Source organism: Garra rufa, chromosome 11, assembly GCF_049309525.1.
Source record: "Garra rufa chromosome 11, GarRuf1.0, whole genome shotgun sequence".
Taxonomy (NCBI): domain Eukaryota; kingdom Metazoa; phylum Chordata; class Actinopteri; order Cypriniformes; family Cyprinidae; genus Garra; species Garra rufa.
Genome location: NC_133371.1, coordinates 19,872,413 through 19,890,679, shown reverse-complemented (window position 1 = coordinate 19,890,679; position 18,267 = coordinate 19,872,413). Strand labels below are relative to the sequence as shown.

Sequence of the window (18,267 nt, the reverse complement as noted above, 5' to 3'; positions counted from 1 at the left end):
CTAAAATCTAAAAGCATCCAAAATGTTATGGTGTTGCTAGAGAAGGAGTACAGTGAGAAGTGCCTGGTTCCCACAGTGACGTTCAGTGGTAGTAAAGCTCCTATATTGGGATGTGTGAGTGCTGAAGGGAGGGAGTTTATGCTTTATCAATGCTGTCATCAATCACTGTGATGATATGCATTCTTCCGACGTGAAAATCCTTCAGTGGACATTGGGGTTGGGTACCGAAACCCTAATCGGTACCCATATGACCGGTATGTACCGGACTGAATCAGACACGGATGTAAGAAGCATTGATTTATCAACATGCATGATCGCTGGTTAAATATAAATACTGCATTTATTGGGTGTCAGAATGATTGGAGAAAAAAAAAATCCTGAATGAGAAAACTCACGTGGATGTCGGAAAGTTTTGATGATACAAATCCAAGACATCTTTGTAGTTACTGTCCATTTTCAAATTAAAAGCACAAATCATCAGGAAATGAATGCAGCAACTATCGTTACACTTGCTCTAACTGCAGCAGGTGGTCCGTTAGCTTAGCTAGCTACATTAAATGCGCCTAACTTAAAATGCCAAAAACTAAATGTTCTAAAGTGTGGCTATAGACCTTTTTCCTGAGTAAACGATGCACACTGCCATTACGAATTCTAACGTCAGATTGAATGCTTTTCTGTTCCGGTCTCCATAGGAACTAGAGGATGGATACCCGAGCCGAGCCCGACGGTACCCGACGGAACCCGACGGGCCGGGCCGGGTTCGGACAGATATTTAGAAAGGATACTAGGGTTCGGGTCGGGCTCGGTCACATCAGCGCGATAGTGCGCCTGTGTTATAACGGCGCTTTTTGCCCCGTGTGCACTGATGCGCTCATCTGTTGACATTTCCAAACGCTTTCCTACAGTTGCTTAATAAAATTGGGCTTTCCACACAAAAAAGTGCATGTATCATTAGTATGAGAAAAAAACAGATTTTAACTGTGTCGGGCTGGGATCGGGCTCGGACATAAATATCTTAATGCCTGTCGGGCTCGGGTCGGGTTCGGTTACTGTTCTGTCGGACGCGGGCCGGGCTCGGACAGAAAAATGCAGCCCGATCCGCACTCTAATAGGAACCCATTCAAATAGTGTCCATCTGTTTTTAATGTAGCTAACGTCCGCAGCTTCGTGTCATCTTCACACTCATTAAAGTGAGGCACTGACAACTGACGGTCATTGCGACATTGCAAAGTGAAGGTGCTATGGAGCCATGTGCTGAATAGGTTTAACATTAGATTATTACCTCGGAATATACGCTAATTTGACCAGAAACAATGCAGACCGGAAATGCAAAGCATTCTTTCAGTTAAGAGTCAGACTTACTTCCGCGTTCAGGAAAAACGTCTATATTTTACGAGAAATGATTCAGACACTGCAACGTGCAGCAGTTGTGTGTAAAGGGGGAAACACGTCAAACCTAATGAAACATTTGAGGGCACATGGAATAAACTTGAAAGCAGAGGGAAGCACCGTGTTTGACAGTTTGCGGACATCAGCTGGGATTTCCCTTCCTCTGGTCTTTTCATCCCTGCCTTTGCTAAATTATTTATAAAACATCCCGCGAAGCCACTCCTACATCGCGTAAAAAAACAGGTATATAATGTGCGTTGTTAACAGATTACACTAACAGTTTGGTCAACCTCCGCCTATGGGAAGAGAAAAAGTTTTCAAAAGCATCCCCTACCTCTGCCTCTTTCACAAATTGCACCCTCAGTGTGGACGACCCCTGCCTCAGTTATACCAGAACATGCAATAAGTCAGGAGAGGTGTGGTATTTTGCCAGAGAAGGCTAATATGGAAATATTTCTGCAAAAGAATTGCTGAAATTTTAAGCTGTAAAATCATTGTAGTTGGGTTAGGTGGCTTAGGTTTTATTGTTGTTGTGTTTTGTATTTACTTAAATATTAATGTGTACTTTAAACTTTTAATACATTGTTCAATTTAAAGAACTTTTTTTTTGTCTAATAAAAAGATATTCTTGTGTCATCCACCTTTTTGTGGCTTTTTAGAAGTATCGTTTCAGGCACCGGTTTGGCACCAGTACGGTTTTAAATGTATCGATTTGGCACCGGTATCGAAGAAACCCAAACGATACCCAAGTGGGCATGTATTTCAACCAATCTTAATGTTCTTGAGCACCTATGGGGGGATTCTGTAGAGATGAGCTGAGGTCGTCCTTCAGAAGTTAAACAGGACAGATGTGACAATTTGTCATGGTCTTGTACGCTCAGTGCCAAGAAGGGTCAGAGCAGTATACTTAAAGTTCTGGAGGACATACTAAGAACTAGAATATTATACATTTGCTGATTAAATCTATCATGTACTTGTCACAGTCTGGTGGGTTGAGGAGTGGAGATGGAGGAGGAGAACCGGAGTAAATTAATATATATAAGTTTATTAAATGAAAACACTGAAAATGATAACAAGCAAACAAAAACCGGGAGCAAGAAATGAGCACATGTAACATTAACGACGGACAAGGGGTAGTGAGCAGACACAGACTTAAATACACAGAAAAACAAGGCGTGGTTTCAAACGAGATGACTGGATAACGAGGGGGAAGTACAAATATGGGCAAGACTAAACCAACTGAACACGAACCAAAAGGGGGGAGACAAGGACTAAACCAAAAATGACTAGAAACAGAAGGGGAAAAACATTGGGAAAACAGAACAGAACAGAGACAAAATACTGACATTACACCCCCCTCCCCAAAAGGCGCATCTCACGCCATCTAACATCCATTGGGGACGGAGGGTGGGCACCCTGGAGACCGCTAGACAGGGATACAGGGAACACAGGATACAGGGGCATACAGTCCAATAGGCCATGGCGGGTCTGGGGGATCAGGAAGCCATGGCCGGGTAAATAGTTCAGGAGGCCATGGTGGATCTGGGGGCTCAGGAAGCCATGGCCGGGTAAGCAGTCCGGAAAGCCATGGCGGATCTGGGGGCTCAGGAAGCCATGGCCGGGTCAATAGTTCAGGAGGCCATGGCGGATCTGGGGGCTCAGGAAGCCATGGCCGGGTCAATAGTTCAGGAGGCCATGGCGGATCTGGGGGCTCAGGAAGCCATGGCCGAGTAAACAGTCCAGGTGGCCATGGCCGGGTAAACAGTCCAGGTGGCCATGGCCGGGTAAACAGTCCAGGTGGCCATGGCCGAGTAAACAGTCCAGGTGGCCATGGCCGAGTAAACAGTCCAGGTGGCCATGGCTGATCAAGGGAGTAGCCCCCCCAAAAAAATTTCTTGGGGGAACCTAGGGCATAGTCCACCCAGGAGAGCACGGAAGGGCACACAGGAGAGAGCTCCGGCTCTGGAGGGCGCGTAGGAGAGAGCTCCGGCTCTGGTGGGCGCGCAGGAGAGAGCTCCGGCTCTGGATGGCGCGCAGGAGAGAGCTCCGGCTCTGAATGGCGCGCAGGAGAGAGCTCCGGCTCTGGAGGGCGCGCTGGTTCTTGAGGAGCGGGCTCTGGACGGCGCTCTTGAGGAGCAGGCTCTGGATGGCCCCAGCAGAGATTCAGGAGGGCTGGGCGTCTCCAGCGGAGACACTGAAGGAGCAAGCTCTGGGCGAGCGGTCACTGGAGGGTGCTCTGGCGGCGCGGTCACTGGAGGGCGCTCTGGCGGCGCGGTCACTGGAGGGCTGGGCGGAACCAGCGGAGATTCTGGGAGGCTGGGCAGAACCAGCGGAGACTCTGGGAGGCTGGGCGGAACCAGCGGAGACTCTGGGAGGCTGGGCGGAACCAGCGGAGACTCTGACTTGGCGGTAGCCATCTTGGGTGCAGACTCAGGCTTGGTGGCCATCTTGGCCGGGGACTCAGGCTTGGCGGCCATCTTGGCCGAGGACTCAGGATCGGCGGCCATCTTGGCCGAGGACTCAGGATCGGCGGCCATCTTGGCCGGGGATTCAGGCTTGGCGGCCATCTTGGCCGAGAACTCAGGGACGGCGGCCATCTTGGTCGGGAACTCAGGAACGGAGGCCATCTTGACCGGGAACTCAGGAACGGCGGCCATCTTGACCGGGAACTCAGGCTTGGCAACCATCTTGGCCGGGAACTCAGGAACGGCGGCCATCTTGGCCGGGAACTCAGGAACGAAAGCCGTCTTGCATGCAGACTCTGGCGTGACAGCCATCTTGCTTGCAGACGTTAGCGTGGCAGCCATCTTGCTTGCAGACTCTGGCGTGGCAGCCATCTTGCTTGCAGAATCTGGCATGGCAGCCATCTTGTGAGTAGGCGTGGTGGCCATTTTGTGAGCTGGCGTTGGCCTGGCGGCTAACGGGCTTGAGCACGGAGAGGAAGCCGGCAGGCTTGAGCGCTGGGCGGAGGCCGGCAGACCATAGCGCGGGGAGGAGGCCGGCCGTATCGGGCTGAGGACCGCGGTGGAGCTCTGGAGGATGACTGGGGATTTGGGACTGGGCTGGCGGCTCGAGCCGTTGACACGGTATGTGGAGGTTCTCGGCTGAGGGCAGGCTGGCGCGTTGCGCCGTGTTTGGGAGGGGACTGGAATATGAGACCTTCTCGGACTAGGAACTTCTTCTATTTCAAAATCAGATCCATTTAAATAGAGAATGAGATTGATTAGCTCGATCAAGGAAAAACTACAAGCGGGGAGATCGCAGCGAACCGTCTCATCATCCAGCCCCAAAACAAACACAGCGCAGATGGCAGCTTCGTGCCAGCCTACCTGGTGGGAGAGCTCGATAAATTCATTCCACATACCGTTCCAACTCCCGACCGCCTTGCCGCAGTCCCCTCAAAGCAGCCTCAGCCTGACTCATCTTGTTTGTTTGGTCCTTCGTTCTGTCACAGTCTGGTGGGTTGAGGAGTGGAGATGGAGGAGGAAAACCGGAGTAAATGAATATATATAAGTTTATTAAATGAAAACACTGAAAATGATAACAAGCAAACAAAAACCGGGAGCAAGAAATGAGCACATGTAACATTAACGACGGACAAGGGGTAGTGAGCAGACAAAGACTTAAATACACAGAAAAACAAGGTGTGGTTTCAAACGAGATGACTGGATAACGAGGGGGAAGTACAAATATGGGCAAGACTAAACCAACTGAACACAAACCAAAAGGGGGAGACAAGAACTAAACCAAAAATGACTAGAAACAGAAGGGGAAAAACATTGGGAAAACAGAACAGAGACAAAATACTGACAGTGCTCATTTCTCATACTCAGTGATCACTGTAGATCCACAGTCTGTAATCAAATAATGCCTTTGAGGACTGTAGTATCATTTGTTAGAATGATTATATGAAAAGCACGGATATTCTGCATATTTTTTTGAGAGAGGGGGTTCATAGAACCAGGAACTCAACCGACTGTTTTAGGAGAACGGAAAAACAGTGTAGAATAAAGGTAAAATATGTGGAAAATAATGTGATTTTTTTTTTTTAAACAATTATGCTATCGAAAATAGCCAGTCGACTACCCCTTTAATGTTTCTCTAACCCAGGGGTGCCCAGTCCTGTTCCTGGAGATTTACCAACTTGCAGAGTTCCTGAAGATCTTAATGGGCTGGTTTAGGTGTATTTGATCAGGGAAATTTGCAGGAAGATAGATCTCCAGGAACAGCATTAGGCACCTCTGCTCTAACTGTAAGTAGTAACAAGCTAAAACATGATTTAATAAAACATGAACTCTTTCTTGGTTGTGCTGTATTATAAACTCAACAAAAAAGAAAGGACAATCTTGTCCACCAGCTACTGTAAGTACTACAGTGAATCTCGTCCTCATGGAATGCACCAGATTTGCCAGTTCTTGCTGTGAGATGTTGCCTCACTCCTCCACCAAGGCTCTTGCAAGTTCTTGTACATGCCTGGGAGGACACACAGTTACATGTGGTTTGCTTTTGCAAGGACGAATTAGTACCCTGTAGTACTGACAGACATTGCAGTTTATTGCTCTGGCCACATCTGCAGTCTTGGTCTGCAGCAGGTCTATGGCATGTTCACACAGGTGAATAGGGAGCTTGAACATCGTATTTCTGGTGAGTCAGTAGAAAGGTTTCTTTATTGTCCTAAGTTATTATAACTGTGACCGTAATTGCCTATGCTTTCCGCAATCTATGAGTGTCTTCAAGACTGTTCCACAGATGCATGTCCAATAATTGTTTATCATTCATTGAACTAATATGAAAATCTATCTCTTTCTAAACTATCCACCATTCTCTTCCCGTAAGGGTCTGGCTTCCGGTCACATCCGTGTCCAGTTCGTTTCGCTGCTTGATATTGCAAATTGGTGTGTCTTACCATATTATTTTAATGTATTATCTTAGTTATGAGCACACTGCAGTGCAAACAGATTTACCGTTTACTGCACACTGTTATTTTTCTTGTGTTTTTCCAATAGCGGATAATGAACCAGAAGTCTCGCCCATAGGCTTACTTCTGCATTGAAGAAAAAGGTGGATATGGACAATAGTACTGAGACATATTTAATCATTTTTTAATTCAATGCAATGTCAGTAAAGTCCCTGTTAGTGTAATGGTCAGGTTCCCCAATCCTTGTCCATATAGTGTATCCATCCATCCATCTTTTTATGTGATCTCGATTTAATATACTGTTCACAAATTATACCAGCAGGTTTGAGTATAGTTTGCACTGTCCCATCTTTCAGTAAACAGTACACAATTATTGTTGATGCGCAAATTTGGTCAGCTTAGTTGGGAACTTATTATACATTTTTATAGCACATAGAAATTATTTATTTGAAAAGATCATAGAAAATTCCTTCAGCAGTCTATGTTTTCTTCCTTTCTTTTGGTACCATTTGGTATGATGAAAACAATTTTCTGTTTCTCTTTTAAAAAAGACTTTTTGCTGTGAGGAATATAGAACTTATGACAACAAAGGCAGTTCCTCCTCGTGCCTTGCTACATTGGGCTCTACTGCAAGCCATCACTTTGAAACAGCGGGTAATTGGGAGTTGCAAAGAGAAAAATACAGTTGGGTTACTTTAAACTCTTAGCATGTTTGGTGCCAAAACAGCAGGTTTATGAAATACTCTCTTGTGACTTGGAAACCCCACTGGGCTGCTGCAGCACAGAAGACTATGATTGCCACTGTGTATCTGCCACTGAAAGCAGGAAGCTAGATCAATTTATAATTTCAGATCCTCTGGTGGCAATGAGTAGGAGGAGAGGTCAGAGCTGGCACCGATTAACCTGGGGCAGATTAGCAATTCTGAGAATATTGAGAACTTAGGTCATGTGTATGCATTCAAAAGGTCATTTGTGTAAGATTAAGATGAGTTGTTCTGTAAATAGAAATCTGTCATTTTTATGAGTGAGTGAGGCATTATATTTATGTAGGCGTGACAGGGATTCATGTGATTGAGCGTTTGCATCAACACTCCTCACTGCATATAGACCAACTCACTTGGGAATTATGGGAAACTAGGCCACTCACACACATAATCATAAACATCATAAAAAGCCTGGGACTTGTTTGCATTTGCCATTTTCTCTGTCTGCTTTCCTGCCTTGACTCTGATGTGGTTATTATCCTTCATTGGCCCAGTACCTCTAACTCATCCAGTGGGTGAACTCACATGCAAGTCATACTCTTTCCCCAGTCACGTGGTCTCTACAACCTCTGATGAGCATTATTACATTTGAATGATATGCTGTGTTTTGGGCAAAGCCTGCTGGAGGCACACATCATACTGTCGACAACTCATTCCTCAGCCTTTCTAATGTTAGCGAGAGAAGAAATGAAAGAAGGTAGAGAGAGATCCTTATCTGTGGCTGCTGTGCTAAATGGTCAGATGAAATCAGATCAAAATGCTTGAATTATTCACAGTCCTCAGTCAAGCGTGGCATTTCAATATATTACGTGCAGGCTTCATACCGACTGTCTCTCTGTATCGTGAAAGGAGCATATCAATGATAATGACAACGCCACTAAACTGTACTGTATATGACTGAAGTTGCTGATGGGAGAAAGATGGCACAATGGAGCCATGGGTGTTTATGGACCTTGATGTAATTTGACCAGAGCTTTTTTTTCTCTATGGGCTCTATGTACTCAGGGCTCATTAACTCACAGAAAACATCTGGCGAAAGGAATCACATTTATCGTACTGTATTTTTAATGTCATTGCCTTATTTTGTGGTTTCCTTATATGTCTCCATGTCCTGCATAGTATCATCCGGTGAGGCTAAATTTCATAATCATTAAACATCATTGCACTAGATAAAATGCGTTGCCTTTTACCCAGATAAACTATAAGATCATTTATTGATGAAAGAATGTTAAGATAATTTGTAGTTAAGTAGCTGGTTCACATATTTGTTTTCACATAGTGTATCTGAAATGTTTTCATAATATTATAACCAAGGGCATAATGCACCATTTTTAAGGAGGCAACAGTGGTAGTTCTGGCTTGCTTTGTGCCTTAGGCAAGAGAAAGAGAGAGAGAGAGAGAGAGAGAGAGAGAAAACACTTTTTAGTAGTTTTTTTATACGCTGCTCGAAAAAATGAAAGGGTTCCTATTATACTTTTTCAATTTAAGATTAAAAAGATCTGCATTATAAAGATCTGCAAGGAAACAAAGTTCATAGTCCACTCTAAAGGGAGATTAAAGTTTTAACAGAAAACGCTCTTTCAGACTACAGCACACTTCTCAATATTGTAAAGTCACAATGTCACACATTTAAATAATCACTCATGTGCAAGGCCTGGTTGAGAAAAAGAAGAAGAGCTGCTTTAGCAGCATGTTGTCACCATGGCGAAGAGATGCTGTTCTTTCACCCCAGTTCCATAACCCCTTCATTTGTGCTTGCAATGTTTCTCTGTTCAGGGTTCACCAATTACAGCACACTGGGCCAGCTAACCAATCAGACCACATTTCATATTTTGGAAGGAGGATTTTAATCAAAACAGAACCAGTATCTGCTCCTTTCTGCAAGGAGGAACAGTGAGAGGAGCACTGTCAGAGCCCTCAGACATTATTTCCAGCAGGCTACTGGTGTGCATGTTTCTGACAAAACTGTCGGAAACAGACTCTATATGAGGGTGGCATGGGGGCCCATCGTTCTCTAGTGGGACCTGTGCTCACAGGGCCATGCAGTTCAAACTGAGCATGCGACAGATGAGAAGGAGTCTGGAGATGCCAAGAGGAACGTTATGGTGCCTGCAACATCGTCCAGCATGATCGTTTTGGCAGGGGTCACTGATGGTCTGGTGAGGAATATTTTTGGAGGGTTGCACAGACGCTACTACTTACACTTACACTACTAACTTACATGAGTTGATTTGAGGAAATTTATAGATGTTCGATCAGCCTGTAATTTTAATTTTTTACTTTGATTTTCGGTGTGATTTTGTGCAGCCCTTTGTGGGTTGATGATTTCGGTTTCCGCTGGCCATTGTCCCATAATTTTGTTTTCAACAAAGTACACAATATATATATAAGTAAAGAGTTGTAACTTGAATATTTAGTTCATTGAAATCCAATGTGTGATTTATGTGTTCCGTAAATTTTTTGAGCAGTGTATAAGTGTAAGACAGAATAGTGGTCTAGCCAGCTTCGATGTGCCATGGGAAATGTCATAAGTTTGGAGTGACATTAGGACGGGGTCTTTTAAAGTTGCTTTTCAGATGGACCAACCAAATGTACCTATAATAATCATGCAATTTACGGATACAGGTAACTGTAGAACAATTATTATAAATAATTGTATTCAAATGACATTTTAAAATGTATGGCTTTATGTTTTTAGGTGTAGGGTTAGGGGACAAACAATACAGTTTGTACAGTATAAAAAACATTACACCTATGGAATGTCCCCATAAAACATGTTTGTGTGTGTGTTCATGTGTATCACACTGTTTGACTCTTGACTTGACAGCATGTCTTTCTTTGTCTTTATATTTCCAAACAGAGATCCACGGCTGGGTTGGCCATTCCATTATGTGCCTTCCAGGGCACAGTTTCCCTCCATGCCCCCACAGGCAAAACACTGTCCCTCTCCACCTATGAAGTCAGCAGTGATGGCTTGAGGATCTCTCCCAACAACGCAAAGAAAGTTGAGGTGTACCGCTCCAAATCAGTGGGTCATGAACCTAGTGCTGAAGAGCACAACTCTAGCAATGGGGGTGGTGGAGTTGGCGTAGGGGGTGGAGTAGCAGACACCAATGTAAAAATCCACCTGGAGGTTCTGGAGATCTGCGACAACGAGGAGGCCATGGACAGTGTGTCTATTGTCTCCAACATCAGCCAGTCATCCACACATGCACGTTCACCCTCACTACGCTACTCTCGTCGTGAGAACCGCTTTGTCTCGTGTGACCTAGGAGAAACAGCCTCGTACTCGCTGTTGATCCCCACGAGTAATCCGGATGCAGACAACATTAACATCCACATTCCAGATACAGTGGAAGCGCATAGACAGAACAGCCGGAGACAACACCAGGAGGCTGGAGGTTACCAGGAAGAGATACAGCTGCTTAATGAAGCCTATAGGAGGCAGGCAGGTGATCAGGGGAACTGAAATAACCAGAAACACCAGGCTATGCCAACGGGCTGAGAAATCCCAAGGAAGAAGGTTTGAATGAAATATTGTTATGAAGGCTCATAAAGTTGCAAGTTCGTGGTAGAATAAAGCACCCAGACCTAAAAATATTATCATCTAAGCACAACTAGTGTTAGCAGGAAAAGCAGATGTCACAGTGTGAAAATCCAGTTCAAGGAATCACAAGAGAGGCATTTGTCTGCCAAGCTGTTTGTTTTAGTAAGCAGTTGTGGGATAAAAATAGGCTGGAAGCATGACAAGATATAGTAAATGCCTTTAAAATTAAAATGCAAGGTTAGCATGCTATAAGGAAGAGCTGGATGTTTGGAAAGGGGAGTGATTTACATGCTAACATGCAGCTAAAATGTGTTCAGAAAAGCAACAAATCTCAAGGTGAGACAGAGTTGGTTTGTTCAGATCGCCCTTGATTTCAAGCCTCAGGAATGATAGATCAAGGGTTTGCAACAGTAATAGTGACTCTCAGATGCTTAGATGTTTTGGTTTGAATGAAGCATTGGAGAATAAGGCTGAAGTCCTTGAGTGGATGAAAGTGACGTATATGCTGAAATAAAGCTTACTGGGTAGAAAAGAAGGAGGAATAGATTTAATTTGCTTTTCAGATTTTCTGTCTTTTGTTGAATGCAAAAGTAAGTGCATAAACAAAAAAGCTTGAGAGAAAAAGTTGAATAGAGAAGGATAAATACCATTACATGTATGTGTGGTTGGAGTGAGACAGACAGAGAGTAGGACTGCGAAAGCGTGAGTGCAAGAAAAAGCTAAAATAAATACATTTTAGTATTCTAGCTCAGGCAGAAACCACTTAGCATATTGAAATAAAACATTCCAAATGTGTACATCACAAATCATTATGTTTTGTTTTTTAAATTATGTTCATGTGCATTAAACAGTCAAGGGGTATTCCCACACTAAGCTGTCTAGTATGTGTGTGACTGTTTAAAGGATGTTCTTGGTTCAGCACAAGTTAACTTGCACTTGTGGCATAATGTTGATTTTTGTCCCTCCTTTTCCTTAAAAAAGCAAAAATCTGGATTATAGAGAGACTTAAAAAAAAGACGTGAATGTTAAAATATTCAACCAAAAAAGTAAACAACATAATATGTGTTATCATGATAAGTACAGCAAATTAAGCAGTCTGATAAAAACAGACAAATCTCTTTTGTGTAAATTTTGCTGCAATGAAAACAAAACACCTTTAATGTACTGTACTGTAAGTGCATTTGTAATATTATAACATTCGCATGTCTGTCTGTTTGGCTCTGTTCTCTTCCATTGCAAGTGCCTCACAGTAACCTTGACTATTTTGTCTTTATTTTCTTCTTAAATAGTGGAAATCATTCACTTTATGCCACAAATGCTGTTGATTACTTGCATTAGCCCCAGAATATTCCTTTAATTGCAAACCTTGTATGTATGAATATGTAAATGCTGACAGCTGTATGTATGCTTGCTTCTGTATGTGGGTGTTTGTACATCTTTTTTGTTGTACTAAAGCCCTGAACTTACATTCTGCTTTATTTGCATTCCCTAAATTACTGCTGAGAAAAAGCGAAAGAGATTCTGCCAATGGAACATTCTACAACAAATGTAGACGTGAGCGTGATGCATGAGCCTATTTTAGGTGTTAATGTGTGTGCAAATGTGCTCATTTTTGAGCCACTTAGGAATTTTCAGCGCACTGCTTTTGCAATCAGAAATGTGACCCTGGCCACTCGCTTGCATTTAATACTGGCATATATTCAGCTCTCAAATGGACCATTCATGGATGATTCAGTGGATCCCAGTAAAATGAAGGCATGATTACGCTGCTTTTCATTTGAGCTCTGCCGCATCAGTATGTGAAACTACTGTTTGAAAACGTGAAATTTAAATGCAAAGGCCATTCGTGAAGGCTCATGTAGCTCTGATAACTCTAATATCTAATAATTCACTGTAGACGTTATTTCTTGTTATTTTTTAAATGTCAAATCAATGGGTCTGTTTTAAATATATGTGTTGTATATTCAGAATAGTTGATTATTTGTCTTAGCCTTGTGTTGTCAAGCAGCAAAATAGCTGAGGCATAATGCTATAAAATATTTTCACCTATCCAGTGTTCTCATTAAAGATTTATTTACAGAAAATAGCCTCATTCAAGAGTGTAGATGGGTTTATTCCCAGCTTTTCATTGAACCAACTCCCATGGTCTCTATATAACTTATCTACATCTGCAGATGAGACCCATGTCTGGATACTTGATGTTTTTAAGATAGCAAACTTCTTTTAAGTAAGGGCAGAAACAGTTCAGTATCCACTAATGCATTTGATTTTATTATATCATGTATATAATATAATATAATAATATGAAGAAAAATATGGGAATATTAAAATATGTTAAAAAACTGCACTCACAGATAATATAATAATAATAAAATGTCATGTAAGTGAATTTAAAACACACTTTCATGACTTTGTAATAAAGTCATATTAAATGGTTTATTTGATTATTTTTTATTATTATATTGTAATAATCTTTTTCCTTACTATAAAGTCTTGCTTTCTAAGTACACCTATTTTGATGTGTCGATCAATATAATTGTAGCATGCTATCTGATATTTCACTTAAATACTCAAAGGGTTAGTTCACCCAAAAATGACTATTCTGTTAATAATTACTCACCCTCATGTTGTCCAAACCCGTAAAACCCTCGTTCATCTTCAGAAACAGAAATTAAGATATTTTTGATGAAATCCACAAGCTTTTTGACCCACCATAGACAGCAAGGGTCCTTCCATGTTCAAGGCCCAGAAGAGTACCAAGAACATCAACAAAATATTCCATGTTGTGAAATAGCATGATAAAATGTACTTTTTTCACAGTTCTACTGCACAAATATTCTCAGATTGTAATTGTCCTAATTAGACAATTAAAAAACAAACAAACATTAATAAGTAAACATTTTAAATATTTCTAAAATTTGTGAAAACTAGCCCTAGTCTCCCCTATGTAAATTTTCACTTTAGAATCCTTGATATTGATTTGAAGGATTTCCCTACGAACTTTTACAAGTACCTTTATTATCTACAGTACTCTCTAAAACTTTCAGAAATATGCACATCGCCCTACCCCCCTTTGCACCTTCTGAACACTGCAGACACATTGGACAGACTGCGGGCTGATGGAAGTCACTCATCATGTTTACAGCAGAGCTGCTCTATAAAAATACAAGTTCTTTCCTCCATTTGTGTTTCATCTTTAGGTACTGCCGTGTTGAAGTCTGACACAGTTCCTCCTTCCTCTCAAAAACAAGTCAAGTTCTTTACAAGTGCTGACATCCAGATTGTGTTTTAAAGCAATTAACTGTGAGTTACATTGAAAGCTATCAGGGGGTGTTGTGTGGTGAGAGAAAGAGTGACAGGCTACTAAAAGTAAGGGTGTTAAATTAGCAGAGAGTGACAGGTGGTGATTAAAGAGTAAAAGTAAGAATAAGATGCTCCACGACATTAATAAAAAATAGAAATGTGGAACAACGTGTCATACTGACTGAGGGGCAGGATGTGTTTATTAAAAAGGTAAGGACACAAAAACAAAAAACTGTACTTTTTATTTTTCAATGGGATTGTTGTCATGGTTTTGTATGGGATGGCAAGTCACAAGTTTCCGTTACTTCATGCTTGTTTACCACACCTATCCTAAAATAACACCTTTTAATCCTTCACTGACAGACATGTAAATATAAATGACACACATATCCACACACACACACACTCTTCACAGCCTGTCACATCCTGCCAAAGACATCAATGTTAGAGACCCCCAACCCCTTTGTCTGCTTAATAATGTAAAGACTTAAGCTTCAGAGCACTACCATTGGTCTGTGGGTGGAGTGTAAAGCTAGTTAGCCACCGTGTAAAGCTTTTTTGCAAGGTTGGACTGGATTGATTTTGACTGGGAATAAAACTTTCACAGACTTCAACACACATTTGAAAATGTGAGGACATGTACTTTTAAAAGGCTGCTTTTATCACTCTAAACACATCCTAGCAATTCTACATGCTATATTTTAGAAGGTGATCTTTAAATAATGTTTGTTGTGAAGCTGGATGACCAGGGAGGTCTAGCTGGTTAAGCATACATTTTATGAAAATTAATTGTAGTTTCTCTACAAATAATGGTTACTATAAACCATAGTAATCACAAATTAACTTCATTTAATTATGGTATTTGTTGTAAAACTGTGGTTACTGCACTTTTACTATAATAAAACCATAGTTATTTTTCGTAAGGATAGTAAAGACACCATCCAAAAACAAAACCTAAGCTTGTGAGTGTCAGGGGTGCGTGCAGGAGTAGATGAGACGATAGACAATATTTACAAAGTTCAATATATTTAATATAAATCTCCGAATGGAACAAGGCTGGAACATTCACACACGTCTATTAAACAGAAGGACCGACAGGGAACTGAAATCAAAGACAGACTTTTAAAGACAGACTAATTAACAAACACAAGTGACACAGATGACTAATTACTACAAGGACAGGTGCAGGGAATCACAATAACGAAGGGCTAAACCAAATGACAGATCAACAGGGGGAAGACAAATGGGAAAAACCAATGACAAGACAGAACTGTGACATTACGCCCCCCTCCAGAAAGGCGCGTCCTCGCGCCGTGGAAAAAACGAAAAAACGAGAGGGGCGGAAAACCAGGAAACCAGAGTCAATGAGGGAGGGGGCTCCGGCGGAGGACGCAACCCCCGGAGAAGGACCAGAACAAAAGTCCAGGTAACAAAAAAGACAGTCCAAGGGGGCAATGACGGTGGGAGGAGCCAGGGAGGAAACAGGAGGGACCTGAAGCAGGAGAGCAGGACCCAGATCGCAGCCAGGATGACGGCCCACGGAGGAGCCGATGGAGGGAGGAGCCATGGTGGAGGAAGGACCGCCGACTCCGTGGGGCCGACCGACAGAGGCAGAGCAGCTGGCAGAGGAACCCGAAGCGGAGATGGAGAGCCGAAGATCCAGGGCGACACCGCGGATCCGGAGGGCCAAGGCGGAACAGGAGGCTCTGGCGGCCGAGGCGGAGGCGGAGGTCCGCGGCGGAGCGACAGAGGACGAAGGCGATGCTGACGGGAAGGAGGAGCCTGACAGAGCCGGAGGGACAGAGGGACGAGGCGAAGCCAGAGGAGTGGAGTCCCGAGGCGGCGGATGGTCGACGACTGACCAAGGCGGAGCCGGAAGGACGATGGAGCCCGGTGGAGCTGGTGGGCCGACGGGCGACGGTGGAGAGGAGGGCGTCGAGAGCTGTGGTGGAGCCGCAGGGTCGGAGGGCCGAGGTGGAGATCTGGACTCGTAGGCTGGAGGCGGAGCTGAGGGATCCTCCAGCCATGCCACCGATGTTAGCTGGCATCCCTGCGGCGAGCCCACTGCAGAGATGGTGGGCTGAGGGTGAGCAAGGGGACTGACTGATGACCTGGGAGACTTCGGACGGCTGGGCGGAACCAGCGGGGACTCAGGACGGCTGGGCGGAACCAGCGGGGACTCAGGACGGCTGGGCGGAACCAGCGGGGACCAGGCAGTTTCAGACAGAAGAGGGCGGGTGGGAGGGAAGTCTATGCAGGTCAGTGGCTCAGAGAAAAAGTCTATTAAGTCATATGATATTATATCCTCGACTTCGGAAAAGAAGTCGATCAGGTCCCCAGCGGAGTTGCAGTGGGCAGGGCTCTCCATTTCCCTCACTTGCTCCACGTCGCTCTCCACCGTCGCAGATGTAGAATCCAGCTCACGCACCTGGTCAGCCGGAGAGGGCTCTGGCTCTGTCGCTCGCGGCTCTAGTCCCTCATCCGCGGTGCGCTCGGGTTCCCACTCTGCATGTCGGGGCGATGATTGGCTGCTCTCTGGGTCGTGAGTGGGGCTGACGTCCTCCTCGACGAAGCCGACAGTCCAGGAAGATCCACTGGACGCCAGCACCCACTCGATGTATCCGGCAAGGCTCTCTCGAGGACCCTCCCCGGACAGCTGCGTCTTGATGTTATCATTTAATCCATTGCGGAAGAATGTGCACAAGCAGCTGTCCGGGTAGTGTGTTGATGGCACGAGGAACAGAAAGTCTCTGATGTGGTCCTCGAGAGAGCGGTTCCCCTGCTTCAGAAGGATGATGAAGACGTTGGGGTCATCCATGAGGAAAAAAAAATAAAACACTGATACAAAAAACGGAAAATAAACGCAGGGAGAGGTGCCGGGTAAACTGTAGTAGGTCGGTCCTTCTGTTAGGGGTGCGTGCAGGAGTAGACGAGACGATAGACAATATTTACAAAGTTCAATATATTTAATATAAATCTCCGAATGGAACAAGGCTGGAACATTCACACACGTCTATTAAACAGAAGGACCGACAGGGAACTGAAATCAAAGACAGACTTTTAAAGACAGACTAATTAACAAACACAGGTGACACAGATGACTAATTATTACAAGGACAGGTGCAGGGAATCACAATAACGAAGGGCTAAACCAAATGACAGATCAACGGGGGGAAGACAAATGGGAAAAACCAATGACAAGACAGACAGAACTGTGACAGTGAGGAGCCATGCTAGTGCAGTGGTTCCCAATTCCAGTCCTGGGGACCCCCTGCTCTGCACATTTTGCATGTCTCCCTTTTTTAACACACCTGACAGAGATCATCAGCTTGTTAAGGGAGAGAGCCATGAACTGAACTAATGATCTGATGATCTCAATCAGGTGTGTTAAAAAAGGGAGACATGCAAAATGTGCAGAGCAGGGGGTCCCCAGGACTGGAATTGGGAACCACTGTGCTAGTGTATTAAAAGGCTATTCATAAAATCTTAAAATGTCATGGGAGTTTTTATAAAGAATATACACTTTAATTTGAATAATATTGTGGACAATCTGGGGGCCTTGGAGTGAAAAAGGTCTAGTTTCAAAAAGATAATCAATGTTATTTTTACTTGGTGAAAGTTTACACATTTTCTTAAAAATACAATTGAAGTAAGAGGTCTGCGAATGTCTGGTAGAATGTCTGGACAGAGCAAAAAAAATAAAATAAAATGAGCGAAAGAGAAAGAATGGTGGGTGTAGGTTCATTAAAAAATGAGAACTTACTGTGATGGTAAAGATCTAATACATATTTCATGACAGGGTCTGGATGCTTCCGCAGGATAAGTCCTCCGCAGCTTCCCCATGCAGTTCTCCCATCACAACGCCACAGGGTTCTAATTATCTCCCTGCTTTCTGTTAAAACAGTTGCTGTTACATCTCCCTGTTATTCCCTGCCTCAGCTGCCTTTAAACAAGACACTAATGACAATATGAGTATAGGCCAATTAGAGAATAAGCATTAGGACAATTGCCTGAAGTTTGATGCACAATAGCAGTAAACACACTGGTTTTTTTATGCTGTGCGATACAGCAGGAAAACAGGAGACAATTTAGACTTGGAGATGTATCTTTAAGATTACACAATCAAGGAAGAGGATGTGTTAACGTATTTAATGTATCTAGGTCTTGAGATGAACATTAAAAGGATTCAATATGGCACTCTGCTGTTTTCTGTAATGGAAAGGCTTTTTTTTTTTCCAGAAAAATAAATAAATAAACAAATAAATAAATAAGTAAAAATAAAAGTTTTGAACAGTAAGATTTCTTATGTTTTTAAAGAAGTCTGTTCTGCTTGAAAGCCTGCAATT

At 43.4% G+C, this 18,267-nt stretch overlaps 1 protein-coding gene across 1 annotated transcript in view; it reads left to right on the top strand.

Annotated features, from left to right (window-relative positions):
* Positions 1-12,866, top strand: part of LOC141345712 (probable G-protein coupled receptor 149) — a 60,322-nt gene extending 47,456 nt beyond the window's left edge. Inside the window, exon 4 of the mRNA XM_073850607.1 lies at positions 9,932-12,866. Coding sequence (XP_073706708.1) covers positions 9,932-10,540 — 609 coding nt within the window. The 3' untranslated portion in view covers positions 10,541-12,866. The remainder of the gene's footprint in view (positions 1-9,931) is intronic.
* The last annotated feature ends 5,401 nt before the right edge of the window (positions 12,867-18,267 follow it).